The sequence below is a fragment of the Artibeus jamaicensis genome, unplaced genomic scaffold (genome assembly GCF_021234435.1).
Source record: "Artibeus jamaicensis isolate MK-2021 breed Jamaican fruit bat unplaced genomic scaffold, CSHL_Jam_final contig_834, whole genome shotgun sequence".
NCBI classification, from domain to species: Eukaryota; Metazoa; Chordata; class Mammalia; order Chiroptera; family Phyllostomidae; genus Artibeus; species Artibeus jamaicensis.
Genome location: NW_026521981.1, coordinates 580,745 through 600,568, shown reverse-complemented (window position 1 = coordinate 600,568; position 19,824 = coordinate 580,745). Strand labels below are relative to the sequence as shown.

Here is a 19,824-nt window from a genome sequence, read left to right as displayed (position 1 = left end):
GATTCAAAAGCCATGAATAAGTTTTCCTGGCTGTTCTCCCAACTAACAACCTTTCGCTTGCTTAAAAGCCAGAATCCGTGACTCAAAGAGCGTGCTAGGAAGAAATTTTTAACAGATAAAATGAACTATTCCTAGCAACATCGAATAACATATATACATATACTCGTGTACCTTTTTTTGAAATGAAGCTCAAAATATACCACGATCTAACTCGAACTACTCCCCACGGCTCCAAAACTCAGTCAGTACAGCTAACATTTTTCAAGTGCTCACTATGTACCAGGCACTGTATTTAAATCTAACACCAGCACAGAGTTAGGTACTATTGCTACATAATCTTTTTTTTTAATGATGAAATTGAATCAAGGGTAAGTTAAATAACTTTCCGAGGTCAAAAACATAGAAAATGACGGAGCCAGGGCTGAAACTCAGACAGTCAGACTCTACTACACTCTAGATAAACTCCTTCCCCTTGTGCAGTTGATAACCCTACACTGGATTCAGACAAGCACCCTTCAGTCTGGTAGGCATGCACAGTAAACTTACTAAGGACCTATGTCAGAAGGCCATCTAACCTTGCTTTTGGCTATCGAGGAGGATGAGAGGGCCAGCAAAACCAAGACAGAAGGTAGGAAGGGTACAAGGGAGGAAGTTACAGAGACAGAGGAGAGCTCAGAGATGGAAGGGAGGGCGCCTGGAAGAAAGGGCTAATGCAGTGAAGAGCTGTTTTGAAAGATTTTAAGCTAAGGATGGATGTAATTTGCATTTCTAAAACAATTTTTTTGGCTGGCTTGGAGAATGACTTGCAAAATTTGTTAAGAGGCTATTGCCTTGGGTGTAAACCAGAGCCATGCAAATGCAGAGACGCAGAAAAACTGTAGAATTATTCACACAACAGACTGGACAGAAAGGCATCAAAGGCAACAAAGGAGACACAATCAAGAACAGATCCTATATTTCTTCTTGGAAACTGGACAGATGGGGTACCATTCACCAAGATGGGAAATCCAACAAGAGTAACAGGTTCAAGAATGCACTTGAAAGAACATGATTCCACCTTTACTGTATTGAGATACTTATGTAACATATAAATACATAAAAAGATCATTCTTTATAAAAGAATAACTCACGTGAGTTATTTTAATTACCTAGTTCTCTTGTTTTTAAAAAATTAATTCACAGAGACTTCTGCCAAGATGGAGGCATAGGTGGAAACATTGTGCCTTCTCACACAACCAAGTGTAAAAACAACAAAATTTTAGCAACAAAAACACAGCCAAACCACAGAAAATTAAACCACATGGAAGTCCGACAACAATGAACTGTTCAGCCAGACTGGTAAGAGGGGCAGAGCCAGCAGCAGAGCAGGTCAAGCAAAACAGATCCCCCATCCAGGCGCACAGGCAGCTGAGGGCAGACCCAGTGAGAGCACAAGGCGGCAGGCTGACCGCGGTCACACATTCAAGTGCAGATAAACCAGCAAAAGAGTGAGAAGTGAGACAGACTGCACAGGCCCCAGCAGCTTACGGGAAGCAGCAGAGGAAACCGCTACTGCCCCTCTCTGACCCCATTCCCACGTACAGCGTCACAACCCAGTGACTGGGTTGCCCCACCCTGGTGAACACCTAATGCTCCACCCCTCATACATAACAGGCTCCAAAGACCAAAACATGGCTCAAGAAGAACTCAAACCCCCGGAGTCGATTATTCTAAGTGACCAAGAAATTGCCAACCTATCAGAGGCACAGTTCAAAATACTGGTGATCAGGATGCTCATAGAACTGGTTGATTTTAGTCACAAATTAGAGGAACAAATGAAGGCTAAACTAATTGAAATAAAGGGAAATGCACAGGAAACCAATAGTGATGGAAAGGAAACTGGGACTCAAATCAAGGGAGTGGACCAGAAGGAAGGAAAAAATGACTAAACAGAAAAGGATGAAGAAACAAGAATTCAAAAAACTGAGGAGGCTTAGGAACCTTCAGGATATCTTTAAACGTTCCAACATCCGAATTATAGGGGTACCAGAAGGGGAAGAGGAACAGCCATGAGTGGAAACCTTATTTGAACAAATCATAAAGAAGAACTTCTCCAATCTGGCAAAGGCAATAGACTTCCAGGAAATCCAGGAAGCTCAGAGAGTCCCAAAGAAGTTGGACCCAAGAAGGAACACACCAAGGCACATCATCATTACATTAGCCAAGATTAAAATGAAGGAGAGAATCCTAGAAGCAGCAAGAGATAAGGGGACAGTGACCTACAAAGGAGTTCCCATCAGACTGTCAGCTGACTTCTCAAAAGAGACCTTCCAGGCAAGAAGGGGCTGGAAAGAGGTATCCCAAGTCGAAATCCAAAGACCTACAACCAAGATTGCTCTATCCAGCAAAGCTTTCATTTAGAATGGAAGGACACTTAAAGTGCTTCTCAGATAAGATCAAATTGAAGGAGTTCATCATCCCCAAGCCCTTATTATATGAAATGTTAAAGGGACTTATCTAAGAAAAAGAAGATAAAAAAGATGAACAGTGAAAGGACAGCAAACTCACAGTTATTAACAACCACACCTAAAACAAAAGCAAACTAAGAGGACAGCTAGATCAGGAGCAGAACCATAGAAATGGAGATCACATCGAGGGTTAGCAACAGGGGAGTGGGAGGAGGAGAAGGGAGGAGAAGATACAGAAAATAAGTAGCATAGACGGTAGGTAGAAAATAGGGGGGAGGGCAAGAATAGTATGGGAAATATAGAATGTAAAGAACTTGAGACACGTGGTCATAAACTAAAGGGGGGGAATAGTGGGGGAGGGGTGTGCAGGGTGAAGGGGAATAAAGGGGGAAATAGAACAACTGTAATGGCATAATCAATAAAATATATTTAAAAAATTAATTCACAAAATATTTTCCAATAAAAGTTTTTTTTTTGCATCTGGTTATCTGCAACTATTGAGACATACATATATACATTTTACCTTAATGCTAGGAGATTCCAAACGTATTATTTCTATTTATTTATTTATTTATTTAATTTTTATGGTCAATATAGGATATAGAAGTCAAAAACAATAGACAAGTTGGTGATGAACAATACATTTAAAAAAACAAGTGATCACTTAACATGTTAGTCTCACTAATAATCAGAGAAATGCAAGTTGAAACAAGAGTAAGATGTTATTTCTGTTTATCAAATTGGCAAATATTTAAAAGAACTAATTGTTAAAGAGAATATTAGGAAAAAGTGTTTTTATAGAAATATAAATTGTTACTTTCTGTATCATTTGGGGGCCATATGTATAAACAACAATTACTTGGCAATTCCATACGTAGAATTTATTCTTAGGGAAAAAATAAGATGACATTCAAGGATGTATCATTAAAGAGTTTCACTTCTGTATCTGTGGAAGAGTTAAAAACTGAAAATAATTCAAATGCCCAAAACGAAAGGGGGTAAGTAACATTATGATATCCTCCTTCCAGTAAAATATTGCAGAGCAAATGGAAATAATGTTGCCACATAATAGCAGAAAGTTTATAGATCCTGGGACGTAACAATGTTGTGTTAAGTATAGAAAGCCAATATGAGTATCAGCAGGGCAGAAACTGATAGTGTGGGAGCCTGCAGGGAGTAGAGGTCATTTAATCCCTTTATCTCTCCCCACAGACAAAGAATCCTGGGCCCCGATACAGAAAACGGTCTGCCTAAAGTCATTTGGGACCTTAGTTTCTTCCCTCATCTGTCAACACCCTCCTGGCCCGGAGGAGGATGGAAGCAACCGTTGACGTCTTCTGGGGCTGAGTACCAGACACGGTGTCAGGCCCTTTTCACTTGTAATTACATCCAAAAGACCGAAAGAGGCCGATGAACAAGAGCAGGAGAAGATGATCAATTGACATGAGGCCTCTGAGAAGCTGAATGGTTGGGAACTAGGGCAAAGGTAAAGTGATCAGCCATGGATAATAAAAGAAACCCCCTTTTTTACTGCAGTGGACAGAGGGGACAGAGAATCAGTTTGTAGATTCCACAAAGAGGGAGTTTCTTCCTAATGGCTTCTAGTTTCTTTGTGAAGTTGAAGAGGTTACTGGGAGTGAGAGAAGATCTTTGGGTCAAGGCTTTAAAAAACTGAAGGCATCTTTGCCGGTGTTGCTTGGCTGAAGCCTCGTCCAGCACACCAATAGCTTGCTGGTTCAATTCTCGCTCAGGGCACATCCCTAGGTTGCGAGTTCAACCCGTGATCAGGGCATGTATGGGAGCCAACCCAAATCAACGTTTCTCTCTCACAGAGGTGTTTCCCTCTCTCTCTTCCATAATCGATAAACATTTTTTTTTAAATAAAAAACTATGGAGGCACGCTACCCAGGGAAACAGAAATGCTGCTGCCTGGCGCTGAAGGTCCCAGTGAAGGACGAGGTGGAAGTGACATGAGCACAAATGTGACCATGACATGCTGTCTCCAGCATCACTGTCAGTCTGAATGTAAAGATGGAGGAGAGGTGAATAAAAGAAATCCTGACTTAAGCTAGAAAGTACTAATAATTCAGAAAAGTAAATGTGCTTTTTTATCTCTAAAATGTGTGAAATTGGAGAGGGAATAATCAGGTTCTGATAGATGCAGTCTGATATAATCAGAGGCCTTCAAACATTTGTCTGGGTTTGGGTCTTACATCACTGTCCCAGAAAAAAGGAGACAAAAGTTCTTCAGCTTAGCCCTGGCCAGATTGCTCATTTGCTTAGAGCGCTGTCCCAATGTTGCTACCAGACAGGGGCCAGGCCCTGAGAGGGGCCGTCTAGGGCCAGCTGTAGTGTGTGGGTTTTTGACTTTGTGTAAGAAAGATTTCACAACATGAGTCCTGGTGATACTTTTACTAAAGCTGGGGTCAGTAAGACAAGGAAGGGCTTAGCATAGAAGAAGCAACAGGAGAGCCTGGGCAGGGTTGTCTTAGCTCACTGGGCGGTCAGAGAAAAGGAGGTTCTGGGGACAAGTTCTGGGAATTCTTTCTCTTTCTTTTCTTTTCTTTTCTTTTCTTTTCTTTTCTTTCTTTCTTTCTTTCTTTCTTTCTTTCTTTCTTTCTTTCTTTCTTTCTTTCTTTCTTTCTTTTCTTTTCTTTCTTCTAAAATCAATAAATAAAAAATGTTTAAAGTGTTCTACAATTAAAAAGAACTGTATAGTCTTTATTCTTTTTAATCTTACAAGTGTCCTAGTTCTGGAAGAAAAGGCTTTAAGGATGTTTTCAGCTTTGAGATTTTAAGATTCTATAATCAGATTTTAAGATGAGCAATACTTTCAAATGACTTTTTAAATAATTAATTAAAACACTGGCCCTGGCTGGGTAGCTCAATTGGTTAGAACGTCATCACCATATTGCCAACGTTATGGGTTTGATTCTTGGTCAGAATACACATGAGAATCAACCAAAGATTGTATAGATAAGTAGAACAACAAATCGATGTTTTTCTCTCTCTCAAATCAATAAATAAAAAAGGTAACTGAAAAAATAACATATGGACCTAGTAAAAAATAAATTCAAACAGTACAAAATACTGTGCAATAAAGTAATTCTATTAATTAGTATGAGCTTATGTTTCAGTTAATAGATATCAGATAGTTACATATAGAAATATTATGTATGCTTATATACATATTTCACAATGTATTATAGTATATAAAGTATTACATAATATTATTTCATAATATACTCACATATATTTCTTTGCTCTATCAATTGTTAGGGCCGAGAAGCAATGATATTTCAATAGCAAAGAGCACACCTATTGCCGACATCGTGGTTTCAGCAAAATTCTCCAGTGGAAGAAATCAGGGTTCCTTGGAGCACCTTGTAGTGCCGGGAAATAAGGAAGTGCACCACAACAGGAAACGAAACCACCCTAGTGTCGAGGGCTTGTCGGAGGGGCACAGTAGCCAACTGGAAAACTTCCCAATTGGACAAAGCTGGAGCAATTTGGTCAACAAAATAAAATAATATTGGGTCATGATGCAAAATATAAAATAAATACTCTGATTACATACCGACATAAAGAAATGGCTGAACAAATACATTGGGAGCAGGGGAGGTGAATGTCTGTTTCAGAATTTCAAGTAATTTATGAAGATTTTCTGCCCTCAAGGAGGTGGTTTAACTCCCCACTCCTGGGCTGCACAGAGACTTCCTTTCAAAGAGTGCAGCACAGGAAAGGGGTGGAGGTGGGGGAGAGTCACTTTACCACAGAGAAACCTAACGAACATTACCTCAGCTAGATGATCAAGGCCGCTATAAACAATGATAAGCAAGTTGTGCTATGTATACTTAGTATGATGTGATAAAAATGCTTCTGTTACTTTTCCTTCCCCCACCCATAACACCAATTTAACTCTGAGAATAACCAGACACATTCTAATAAGGGATCATACTACAAATACTTGGCCAGTACTTCTCAAAACTGTCAAGATCATCAAAACAAAGGAAATCTGAGAAATTGTCACGGCCAAGAGGAACCTATGAACACATGACAGCCCTGGCCAGGTAGCTCAGTGTCGAGAGTGCCATCCTGATATGCCAAGGTTGTGGGTTCAATCCCCAGTCAGGACACATACAAGACTCAACCACTAAATGCATAGATAAGTGGAACAACAAATTGATGTTGCTCTCTCTCGCTTTGCCCCCCTCCTGCCCTAGTTCCTCTCTCTCTCTTTAAAATCAATTAGAAAAAAAAAAAAACAAAACATGACAACTAATTATAATGTGGTTGTAATTCTAGAAGAGAAAAATGATGTTAGGTAAAAACTAAGGAAATCTGAACAAACTATTGACTTTAGTTAATAGTAATGTATCAGTATGTTTTTTTAATTGGGGTAAATATATCATACAGATTTAAGATGCTCATAGTAGAAGAAACTGGATATGGGGTATATGGGAATTCTCTGTACTATCTTCTCAATTTTTCATTGACTCTAAAACTGTTCTAAAAATAAAATGTAAAATTTTTAAAGTCTCTTGCTTCCATCAGAACCTCCTGTCTTGTGAATCTTTTCCAAAATACTCTATATGTGGAGACAGTCTCCATTTACCCCTTCCTTTCCTCTCTCCATTTTTCTCTGCTGTGTGCCCTGAACACTGACTTCATGGGCAACCGGTAAGCTCTTTAGATCCCAGGCTTCTTCCTGTAGAATGTGGGCGATGGGGAATGGAGGGGTAGGGATGCACCTACCAGCAGATCAGAGGTGAGAGGGCAAACTGGGGAGTTTATTTCTGCAGTTCCTTCCTGGTTCTCTCCTCCCCGAAGGCCACAGTTCCTGCTGGGCAGCCCTGTCCATCAACACTGTGGGTTCTGGTAACAGCTTCCTCCCCCCTGCCCCTAAGGCTAGAATTGTTGACAGCTCTCCTTCCTGACTAAAGCTCCTGGCAGGTAGCTGTCCCTGAGAGGCTTTCCCAGGCCTTGTTTGTGTTCTTTGACCCTTTCCACACTTTTTAAAAGAGTCCCTGCATTAATTTTTTCTCAGCGTGTTAGCTCTTTCTTGCCAGGACTCTGATGAATATCATGTATAAATGTATACTCCCTTCTATACAAATATAACACATTATACACATTTTCTTTGCACCTTATTGTTTTTTCATCTGTAGTAGACTTTGGTTTCTTTCCATGGTTTGGACATGGTTTCTTTCTATGTCCATATATTTTGATCCACTTTTAGTATCCCAAGGTCTATGTATACTATACTTTCATACTGAAAGAGGATAATTAAAAGATGAATTTAGCAGAGGGACCATGAAGCCTGGGGTGGGGTAACAACACTGACGAGAAGTTCTGATGTAGTGGGGAGGTGAACTGATGCTGCTGAAGTCCTGGATAGTTTTGCAGAAAGTTTAGAGAACGGGCTTTGGAATCAAACTGCTTGGGTTTGTATTCCAGTTCAGTCCTGCTGCGTGACCTTGGGCAAACTACTTAACCTTTATGTGTATATTTCCTCATGTGTAAAATGGGAGTAACAATATCTATCTCAAAGCAGTTCAGCTTTCAAGTCAACTTTCAAGTCAGATCACACTGGGCAACATGGCACATCTAATGAAAAATATTTTTTTATTTTTAAATTTTTTTCTCTTCACTTGAGTCCAAGGATTAGCTGCATTTTACAGAAGAAAAAGAAGCCTCTTATTTTCCTCCTGTGATCTCAAGGGCTAGCTGCTGCCTTATTAAGTCTATCTACCTCCCCTCCCTAAACCCCTGGGTTTTATTGCCGTTGCCACGTACCTACGGAGGACTGCAGGTTGTTATCTCTAGATCTGACTTAATCTGAATTTCAGCCACTGCTTTCCTTTAGATTCTCAAGCCCATCCATCTCTTTCCTGACCCAGAATTTTTGCCTTTGCTGTTTTGTTTTCCAGGAAGCCCTCTCCTACTTACACTTCAGCTTTCTTCAAATGTCACCTCCTTGGAGAGAGAGAGGCTTTCCCTAACCACCCCAGTGCAAGCAGTCCTCCCTCCCCATGCTGTGCACTGCCCCCTCAGTAATTCTACAAATCATTCTGCTTATTTCTCTCATAGCTTTTATCATGACAGAATATTTACTTAGACCCACCCACCAGACTCTAAGTCCTTTAAGGGCAGAACTTGGTCAAACTTGTTCACTGCTGTATCCCCAGCACTGAAGATGGTTCCTGACACAAGTGAAGGGCTCAATAAATACTCAGGGAGTAAATAAGTGTATGCATGGATTGATAGATAGACGAATGGAGTACTTAAACATCCAACTCAGGATAATACCGCCCATCATGTTTACTTGAAACATCACTCAAGTTTCCTTTTTCTCTCACTGTGGACAAACCATAGAGCTATGGGATAAGGTGTGCAAGGATAACTTTAAAAGTTAAATATATTTAAATAATAAGAAACTTAGGCAGACCCTCACAGTATTCTTTGCTTAAAAAACTATGCCATTATTTCATGCTAGTGAATGACAAATTTACTAAACCAAATATCAAATTTGAATTAATGTTAAAGAATGTGGTATGTCCCCTACTGTTTGAGACATTTATTGAATTATATAAAAATAAACTTTTATTGACCCTGAAAGTTGCTTTAAATCAGAATGGATTGCCACATAAGTTCAGAAAAAATTTTCTTATTTAGTGTTCTTTTTAAAGAATGGACTCTCATCTTTTTAAAATAGTTTTTTTCTACCCAATGATTTCTTAAGATCCCATTATTAAATGATCAATCAATCAATCAATCAATAATTTAACAAATATTTTTCCAATACCTGTTACATTACCATAATATGCCCAAGTATGCTGGAGAGAAACCAAAAAAGGCATAACTTTACTTATTTGAAATTCTTCTGATTAGAGAACTTTTTAAATTATATTTTAAAAGGAAGAAAAAAAGGAAAATAAAAACCTGCCCTTTAGATAAAAAAAAATAGCGAAGACTGACTTCTATTACAACCACTATGGAAACCAGTATGAAATTTTCTCAGAAAACTAAAAATGGACCTGCCTTATGACCCAGCAATTCCATTGCTAGGATTATATCCTAAGAACCCTGAAACACCAATCCAAAAGAACCTATGCACTCCAATGTTCATAGCAGCACAATTTACAATAGCCAAGTGCTAGAAGCAACCTAGGTGCCCAGCAGTAAATGAATGGATAAAAAAACTATGGCACATTTACACAATGGAATTCTATGCAGCAGAAAGAAGGAGCTTCTACCCTTTGCAACAGCATGGATGGAACTGGAGAGCATTATGCTAAGTGAAATAAGCCAGGTGTTGAAAGACAAATACCATATCATCTCACCTTTAAAGGAATCTGGTCAACAAAACAAACAAGCAGGTAAAATAAAACCAAAGACGTGGAAATAGAGAACAGACTGACAGTGACCAGAGGGGAGAGGGGAGGTAATTTCAGGGTAATAGGGAAAGGGTTTGCGGGAACAAGTATAAAGGACACATGGACAAACACTGGGGGGGGGCGCGGAAAGAGGAAGGAGGTGGGGAGGGCTGGGAGGGTGGGCTGAGATGGGAGTAAAAGGCAGAAAACTGTACTTGAACAACAATTAAAGTTAAAAAATTAAAATTAAAAAGAGCTTTTTAAAAATTCAAAGAAAATTATTCATGTGACACACAAACTCACTCAGAAACATAGATACACTTGTGATTTTATACATATATCCACATTTTATTAATTCTAGTATGCCATACATTGTAAAACTCACAATTATTCTGTGAACCACTAAGAAAGAAAAAAATACTGCCGGTTGAACTATAGCACACCATCAATTGTAAGACAAGCCCTGATAAAATGTGAAAAATCTTCATTTTAGATCAGCAAAATAGGATTTACACTTTTGTGACCATTTGATAAATGTTTGTTGCACCCACAGATATGAAACCACAGTCCATGCTTTTTTTATTCATTATTATACCATGGCCAGTTCTAATAAATTCTTAATAAATCCTTGGATGAACCAATGAACAAATAAGTGAGTGTGCAGATCTAACAGGGAAGTTTGCCTTACAGTCCAAGTACCTAAATGATAAATAAGAAAATGCATCTTAAATCAGCATGAACTGCTAAGTGTTGGAAAGTAACGATTTATTTTGAAGTGGTATCTGTCAGCTTGAAAAGAAGTTCTGAAAAGTGATGAAATTATCACAAAAAAAAGAACCACCCACCTCCCCTGGAAACAGGTGAAGCTTGATTTGTGAAGCCTAAGTGAGTAATTTGAGGTGTTTAATATAACAAGTAAATTGGGTGGGGAGAGCAAGCTGTTTTCACCTCCTACTCTTCCCTGTTTTTAAAAGACAGTACAAATCAGATCTAGGAGAAAAGCAGTTTTTTACTTTTATAAAAACCTATGAGGGAGATGCCATTTTGGCCATGCACCACTGATTTCTTCTGCCGAAAAGAGAAGAAAGCAATCTCCTCATCCAGGCCTATGTAGGGCTCATTATAGGGTGGTAATTATTCAATTGAGTTTTTATATAGAAAGATGTTCAAAAAAGAATTCTATCTATCCTCCAAGGGAAGGTGCACACCTGATTCCTTGTGTTATTTGATCGTCTATTCTCTCCTCTGCCTTCTGACACCTGCCTCTACCGCACTCCTCATTCCTTGGATTCACCGACACCACTAAATCATCACCAGGTTTTGATCCAAAGTGGTCCACAAAACTGGCTGAACCAGGCCAAAACTGTCAAAATAGAAGTAACAGGGAGCAAACATACCTATTAGACTGGGATATTGGTTCTATTTATATTTGTACACAATGCCTCCTAATCAACTCAGGGAAGGATTGTGAGCCTTCTGAGTTACTGTGGAACTCAGTGTACAATGAGTTGATAGTATTAGATCCTACGCAGCTGCCGATAGTGTTAAGAAAAATTTATATGTATTCACCTGGAAAAATATTTGTGGTATAGCCTTAATTTTTTTTAAGTTGTAGGCCAATGTGTAATGTATTGTTATTAGTTTAAAAAATCTTTGGGCTGTAGGTACATCTGTTACAAAACTTTATGGAAGATAATGTTTGGAAGAAGTCATAGTATTTGTCCTCAAGAAGATTTTGTCTAGTGAGGGAGATGAGACTTGTATGTAAATAAAATTATGATACCAAGGTAGATAGTAACCAGCATTTTAAGAGACAATTAGATAAGGTACCAGGAGAATCCAGAACAGAAATTAGATTAATTCTGACTGAGAAAATCAAGGAATGTTCATGGAGAAGACAATTTAAGTGGGCCTTAAAGGTATGTGTGAAGATGTATTGAGTAGGTACAGTCAGAATCAACTTAAAAATGTTTTTTCCTTTATTTCAGTGTAGTTGAGTTTCACATTCAACAATAATATGCTCATAGAAATGCACGTACCCTATGTATGTGTGTGTACTAGACATGTCTCCGTATATATGGAGAGATGCATGTTTAGTACACATAGGAATTTAATGAGAAATGTACATTTTATTTTAAAAATGTATTGATGTGTGAGTGTGTGTGTGAGAGAGAAGGAGAAACGTTGATTTGTTGTTCCACCTGCTTATTCATTCATTGGTTGTTTCCCATATGTGCCCAGACAGGAGGTCGAATCTGCCACCCTGGCATATTAGGACTTTGAGTCACGCCAGGCGCATATCTAAGCAACTGAGCTACCCGGCCAGGGCAATAAATGTGCATTTTAATAACATACAGAATCTCCGAGGGACTGCAACCTCCATCATAGGATGTTTAGTGGCAGCCCCGGCCTCTGTCCACTAGATCTCGGTAACGCCCCCAGGTGTGACAAAAATGTCTCTGGACATTGCCAAATGTCTCCTGGAGGACAGAAAAATCCTTAGTTAAGAACTACTAGTTCTTAATTCCTATCCACTAAGAATTTTAAAGTTCATAATTTCGATTTTGGTTTTTAGGTCCCTTTTTCAAGGGTTTATAACCGTGCTGGGTCAAGAAAGTTTTGAAGATCTGTTGAAAGCTTTTGACTCATTCATTCCTCAGAAAAACACTCATGCTCGCATCTTGTCGAATACAATTTCAGTGAAGTTACACTTGGGCTCTCCTGAGAGTCCTGTTTCCGAGAGCTTGCAGAATTGCTGTGGTCTGTATTTTCCGGCTGGGTGGGTAACTGAATGCTGATGTCCAGAGGTCCATATTTTAGAGCCTCGTCTGCGTTTACTTCAGAGCACTGCTAATGAGGAGAGAGTCGTCCTGTTCTCCGAACTCACCCCGCCTTCATCTTAACCTGCTTTTGCCAGTTTTAACAAGATTCTTCCCCGAAGAAAACAAAACACAGATGAAGTAGAAGAGATCCAGCTTCCCCTCATTCCCTTCTAGTCTAGACCCCTGCCTAGTCCAGCTTATTCCCTCTGATTGTCCCGATGAATGAGAAGAAAGAACCACGAGTCAGTCTGAGAAGGAAGGGGGCGGCCTGGACACTTGAATTTGATTGTGAAAATAGTGCACACATGCACAGAAGTGCACACTATATCTAAAATTTATGAGTAAATTATGAACTCTCTATAGCCACCATTCACTGGGCCCTCCTAAAGAAAAGAAATCGAAAGGCTTATTCAACACAAAACTGGCCACCGCTCCCTTCCTCCTCCCACCTGGAGAGAGAGCTGTGCGCCAGCCAGCGGGGCTCCCTGGGTGCCTCGGCCGAGGCTCCGCGCTCCCAGCAGTCGCTAACCTCTTCGACGGGGACTCTGCGTTTCTGCAATAAGTACCCCAGGGTTGTGGCGCTTCTGATTTGGTGGCCACTGTTAGTAACTGGGGGGGTGGGGTGGGTGAGTGAGGATCTGGGTGGCCCCGTCCTGTAAGATTCTCAGCGTTCTCTGTCCGGGAAAGAGAAAGAATGAGGGGAGGGTAGGATTTCTTTCCCGGTAAGATAGACGGGGGAAAAACCGCCGCCTGCCTGTCCCTCATTCCGACTTAGGTGTCTCTATTGCTCCATAAATAAAACGTGTCCCTGCCTTCTGCGAGCGCTATAAAGGCCGCGAAACGGCCGTGCCCGGGGCACACGGGGCGGGGCGGCAGCACAGACGCAGCAGGTGAGGTCCGTGCGGAGGGTGCAGCCCACGCCACCCCCGCGGGGCTCGGCTCCCGGGGAGATGCGGCTGGTTGGGGGGTGGGACTAGTGCGGGGGCCTGGAGCGGACGGGCCGGGGGCCGGACAGCCTTCTTTCTGAGAAGCTGAGAGTGAGGAGGAAGCTAGGAAAAGGGACCTGGGGAAGGGATCTGCCCCACACGCCCAAAGTTCTGCCCGCAGGAGAGCGGCGGCCCGCGCGCAGAGTCGGGCCGGAGTGCGCGCAGCCTCGGGACCCGGAGATTGGCCGGCGGGTCCCGGGACTGGCCCGGGGCTGCGCTTTTCTCCAGTGTGCGCCTGGGGCTGCGCCCCGAGCCCGGTGCGGGGAGGGAGCAACGCGGTCCGTGTCCTCCCCCGGCCCTCCCCTACCCCGGGTCCCAGCGCGGGTCTGGGGAGATTTCAGAACGCGGACAGCGCCCTGACCGCTGGCAGGAGGGGACTGACTGGGTCGTGCTCCCGAAGCCCCCACGCGGGGCTCACTCTCCTCGGAGTTTGGGAGCCTCGGGAAGCGGGTGCCGACTGCGGGACCGGACGTCGGGAGCCCCCTTCAGCTGCCGGTGCGCGCGGGGCGCCGGGCCCCGAGCGCCCGGGGTGGCTGCGCGCGGGGCGGGCTCCCCAGCATCCGCGGCAACAGGTGGGGCCGGGAGGCGGCTACCCCGCGGTCGCCCCTCCCTGCCCCTTCTTCTTCACTGTTTCTTCTCCTTCTCCCTCCTCTACCTCCTTCTGCTCGAAGGTCATGGAAGTTCCGGGCAGCAGATCGGGGGAAGCTCCTAACCCCAGGTACAGTGGCAGCTACGTGGTGTCAAGGCCGGTCTACAGCGAGCTCGCCTTCCAGCAGCAGTGCGAGCGGCGCCTGCAGGAGCGCAGGACGCTGCGGGAGCGACTGGCCGAGAGCTGCAGGTAGCGGGTCAGCCGTCGCGGTGGGGACGCCCGCGCTTCTACCCGCAGGCCGCGCTCCGGCTGCGCGGTGCGCTACGCGTCTTTCCCGGTGGGAGGAAGGCTGCACCGTTCTCCGCCCGAAGTTGACTCTAGTCTCAGAAACTTATCTTTGGGGAGAGTGTGTTCCGGGAGTCCCGTCTCTCCTTCTCCCCTTTTGTGGACGCACGGAGTTCTCCTTGGAGGTACTTTACCAAGTATCTTCCGGTGAAGGCTTTGAGGAGAGTGGGGAAGAAAGGGGCTTCATTGAGAAGAGGTGATGGGTAAACCCATCACCTGACCAGCAGGAGTCTTGGAAACCCCAAGCTCATCTAGGCAGGATGACACTCAGTCAGACACTGAATGACAGCCAGAGCCCGGAGAGCGCGCTGCGCTCCAATCCGAGTCCTTCACAACGGGCAGTGGGACCTGGAAAACCTCCAACGGTCTCAGCCAAAAAGGGCCACCCGTATTAGATATCACAAACAAAAAGAATCAGAGAGCTGGCAACTATTGCTAGATTTTATTTCTTTTTTAAAAAGTTCATTTTTTAGAACATTTCAAATACATACAAAAGTAGACATATTAGTATAATGAACTTCCTCTCCATGTTTTTACCCATCACTCAGCTTATGATCTTGTCATCTACTCAAAGTTAATCTTGTTTCAACTTGCCCACCCACACTGTTTTGGAAGCAAATCCCACCTCTCTCTCATTTTATATACACATAAAATCTCTACGGACTCTTGAAAAATATAACCACAATCCCATTATCAAGAGTCAAAGAATGTTCGCTTACTGTTAATATATTTTTCTTTTATCTAGTGGTTGTGGAATTTAAAAAACACTAAGAAAACATTAAAAAACATGTACAACAAGGTGTACATGTTAAGAGTTTCAAAAAAAACTGATTTCAAGCTTAAAGACACAGAGAAGTAGAAGAGGGCACCTGGGGTTAGAAGTCTGAAAATTAATCTTCATTTAGACTTAGAGACTCTACATTGATCAACGTATGGCTAGACCAGAAAATGAGTTCTTGTACAGGGATGTTTTCTCAGAGGATGGGAGCAGGCACTTAATTCTGTGTTTTCTAGCACACTGGATTTAAAAGGGTAGACAGAGCTCTTGGCAAAATCATGGTAAGCATTTCAGTGTTGGTATTTGCAATTTCCATTCTTTTTCTAAATAGTTGTAAACATCAGCAGAGTTCAGTTCAAAACTTTTTGATTGCTTGTGGTTGAGGTTAGACTGAAAGCCCACTTTTCCTGCTTTTTGACAGTTGTTCCAGGAAGAGAGCCCTTGGTGTGCTGAAGACTCTCTTGCCCATCTTGGACTGGCTCCCCAAATACCGAATCAAGGAATGGCTGCTTAGTGATATCATTTCAGGAGTTAGCACTGGACTAGTGGGCACACTGCAAGGTAAGGTTTTGGTGGTCAGCTCTACGTGCCTGCACATCATAGTCTCCAGAGGCAGTTCATAACTTGCCCCAGGCTTCCATAGGTCTGCACCACATGCTTGCTCCCCCTTGAGTGCCTCATTTCTCCTCTACAGCCCTTTCGTGGAGAAAGCGGCCTCTTTCCTCCTCCTCTTCCTTAGAATTCTCTTTCTGGGAAACCAGGCTGGCTCTCCAACTGCATGGACCCAACAGAGCCCTATTACAGAAGAAGTGCCTTCCCAACTTGTACTGACCGTAACTCACAGTAAGAAATACGTGTTACATTATGATCTTTGTACATTTAGCCCAGGTTTTGTCAAAGAATATTTACCTTCACTACAAGTGATATACTCTGATATTTTTTACTGTCTTATTTTATTACACTTATTTTTAAATAGTAATTGCATCCCATTAAATCACTTTACCTCTCACACATAGTCTTGATCTGCAGTTTTGAAACTAGCTTAAGGGAATGTGGAGAAAGTATTTTAGCCTGGATTACACATAAGTGTTTTTTCTGTTCCCCTCCCCCTTTCTTTTTAATCCATTCCCTTGTTTTAATCTCTGGAAAAATGTCCCAATGTAGGTGGTTATTACTTTTTTTTTTTTAAACTGGCTTTATATCACATTTCCATGAGCATCTTGGAAATCTGTTGCCTAGTTGGTGAATAATATTCTCCTCTGTCCTCCCTCCCTGTCATCTTGCTTCTGCTCTTCCCCCAACTCTACTAATCCCCTCAATCATGAAACAGAAATCTCATTTATTTATTATAATTTTATGGAGCATTTGTGTGTGCCAGGTACTAAGTATGCTGCCATGAATAAGATGCACCACTTGCTTTCAAGGCACTCAGTCCAGGGGGGAAGTAGGCAACAGTTGGATGTAAGGGCTGCGGCAGGGGTATGCAATGTCACATTGCTTGTTAAGGGAGTGCACGCAGCCTTAGGGGACTGCAAATGGCTTTCTGTCAGAGCTGAGTTTCCCTGAAGGTTCAGTGTAAGTTTGCTAAGTGAGGGAAGTCGGGTGGGGTGGGGGTGTGTGTAAAAAGATAGGTTGATAATAGACTACTTCAGAAGTTGGTAATAGTTGTTGTGCCATTCATGAGTCAAAATTTTCCTGTGGAGCTCTCAAGATTACTCAGAGCAGAACAGGCAGACTCCCACAGAGGAGGAGGGTGTTTTGTGGTCCGAGTGTGAAGTCTCAGCCTGGTCAGCTGTGTTTCCAGTCGCAGAGATGGATGGCAGCCTCCGGCGGGGCTGTGCAGTTCCCAAGTTAAACAAAGTAAGTACCTGTGTGCACAGGGTGCTCTCATAGCTGTGACATGGCAACACCCTATGACTTCTGGGGGACAGGAAGCAACAAATCCATGTTTGTTCAGTCAGTGCCTAGCAAAGAGACTGGCAAAAAATAGATGGCACTGTAAACATTATGTGAAGAGGATTGAATTGTATTCCTGGAAATGAATCTCCTTTTTTTTAAAGTTCACATTTATTTACTTATTTACTTATTTACTTATTTATAGAGAGAGGGAAACGGAAGGAGAAAGAGAAGGAGAGAAACATCAACTGGTTCCCTCTCGCACACCCCCAACTGGGGATCTGGCCCCCAACCCAGGCATGTGCCCTGACTGGGAATGAACTGGCAACATTTTGGTTCACAGGCTTGTGCTAAACCCACTGAGCCACACCAGCCAGAGCTAGATGAGAAAGCTATCAATTAAATCTTGCCCAAGATCATGGAGCTGGTAGGTGGTGGAGCTGAGATTCGAACCCAGACTTTAAATCCGAGGATCTTAACTTGTACACTGAACAGTTCCTTACTTTATAATAATTTGTTTTTTTTTTTTCAGAAACTTATCTCTGTAAGGTGAATTTCTGGGAGGTTAACCTGGTTCATGTATACATTCATTTATTATTCATTCACTTGGTAACATTTGTAGAACAATTCTGTATGCCAAGTGTTCAACCATGGGGATTCAATCGTTTTTGACAGGCACCGATACTGACCCCACAGAACTCATTTTCAGTGGTAGGTAGGGGAAATAAAGAAAGAGATAGATAAATATTTCAGAGGTGGTGGATTAAATGTGCAACAATAGGGATTAACTTGGGAGACAGTATATTTTAGATACAATGGTCAAGGAAGGCTTTACTGGGGGGGTGTGAAGTTTAATTAGGGACTGGAGGATGAAAAGGAGCAGCCATGTATTGATCAGACAGGAGTATATCAGGCAAAGGTGCAAATGCCTTCAGGCCAAAGGAGTATAGTATTTTCAAGGGAGGAAAGAAAAGAATTCTGGTGCAGGTGGAGTGCAGTGAGGGGAAGATGGGTAAGCAGGATGAGTTAAGGTAGGACGGGGATCAGAATGAGGCAGGCACTTGTTCTCAGGGGCCTTCCTTAAATATCGCACCCTAAGCACCTCCTCCTCATCTCAGCCCTGAGGACAGGTGTGCCAGCTTCAACCAGTTCAAGCAGGAGGTGGAGAGAGCTACACAGATCTGTGTATGTTTTGGGAAAAGAATCACTGAGATACACTGATGAATTACCTGTAGATGAAAATCCCAGATGCCCCCAAGGTTGTTGGCTTCAGCAACTGGGTAGATGGTTATATCATCTATTAAAAGAGCAAAGACTGGCTGAGACTTGGGACAGAAAAATCAAGTTTTCTTTTGCTAAGTTTGAAGTGCATGTGAGACAATAAAGCAGAGATGCCAGATACAGAGTTGAAAGTACTGCAGATGTGAAGGGCAGAGGAGAGGGCTGGGTTAGACATAAAAACCAGGAAAGCATCACTCCAGAGGTGCTTATTTAAAAGAGTGGGAGTGCCTGAGGCTACTTAGGGAGAAAGGGCAGATGAGAAGAGAAGACAGCTGGAGCGCTCAGAGGTCAGGAAGATGAAGAGGAGGCCACAAAGAAACACGAGGAGGTAGAGCGCCAGACTGGGAAGCAAAATGTCGCTAGTTCGATTCCCAGTCAGGGCACATGCCTGGATATGGTCTCTACTCTGCTTTTTTTTCTATCCTGACATACTTTATCTTTGGAACATCGCAACGCATCTCAGTTGGTAATTATAAGCAAATACTACAATTGCAGTGTTCATGTTTAATGTGATTTTGGCCATATTATGTGTATTATGCTTCCATATGCAGGCCAGGTCCCCAGTAGGGAGCTCAGGAGAGGCAACCACACATTGATCTTTCTCTGCTCTTTTTCCTTCCCTTCCCCTCTCTCTAAAAATAAGTAAATAAAATATTTTAAAAAAAAGAAACATGAGGAGGTTGAGCTCAGGAAGTTAGAGTAAAAGAACAATTGGAGGAACATGGGATCAGAAGCCAAGGGAAGAGGTTTATTTAAAAAAAGATAGAGGAGACAATAGCGTCGAATACTCTTGAAGGGAAAGTGTAATAATGGAATACAGACAACATTTGCAAAAAGGTTTTTTTGTGAAGCAGAACAGAGACATGCTGTAAGTAGAGGGAGATGAGAGATGATGGTAGAGTGAAAGGAAGTTTTATTTTCCATTTCCAATTACACTGTACGTTCAGTATTATTCTGTATTTGTCTCAGGTGTACAGCATAGTGGTGAGACACTCAGATTTTGTAATGTGGTCCTCTTGATATTTCAAGGATGCATCTGGCAGCATACATAGTTATTACAATATTACTGATTTATTTTTTCTTTTAATATGGGAGATATTAGAACATATTTGTTACTTAGTGGGAAAGACCTAGCAGAAAGAAAGAGATCTGTGCTCCAAGAGGTAGAGAAGAAACAACTAAAAATGAGGAGAAGAGGCAAGCGTGGATGGGTTTAAGGACAGAGGGAGAGAGGGTTGCTCCTTAAAGACAGAGGGGGACGGCTCCACCATCTCAAAGGAAGAAAGGACGAACAACACAGTGCA

At 42.3% G+C, this 19,824-nt stretch overlaps 1 protein-coding gene across 1 annotated transcript in view; it reads left to right on the top strand.

Moving 5' to 3' along the window:
• Window positions 1–13,371: 13,371 nt before the first annotated feature.
• Window positions 13,372–19,824, top strand: part of SLC26A4 (solute carrier family 26 member 4) — a 52,251-nt gene continuing 45,798 nt past the window's right edge. Inside the window, exons 1-3 of the mRNA XM_037150483.2 lie at window positions 13,372–13,535; window positions 14,303–14,469; window positions 15,765–15,904. Coding sequence (XP_037006378.2) covers window positions 14,306–14,469; window positions 15,765–15,904 — 304 coding nt within the window. The 5' untranslated portion in view covers window positions 13,372–13,535; window positions 14,303–14,305. The remainder of the gene's footprint in view (window positions 13,536–14,302; window positions 14,470–15,764; window positions 15,905–19,824) is intronic.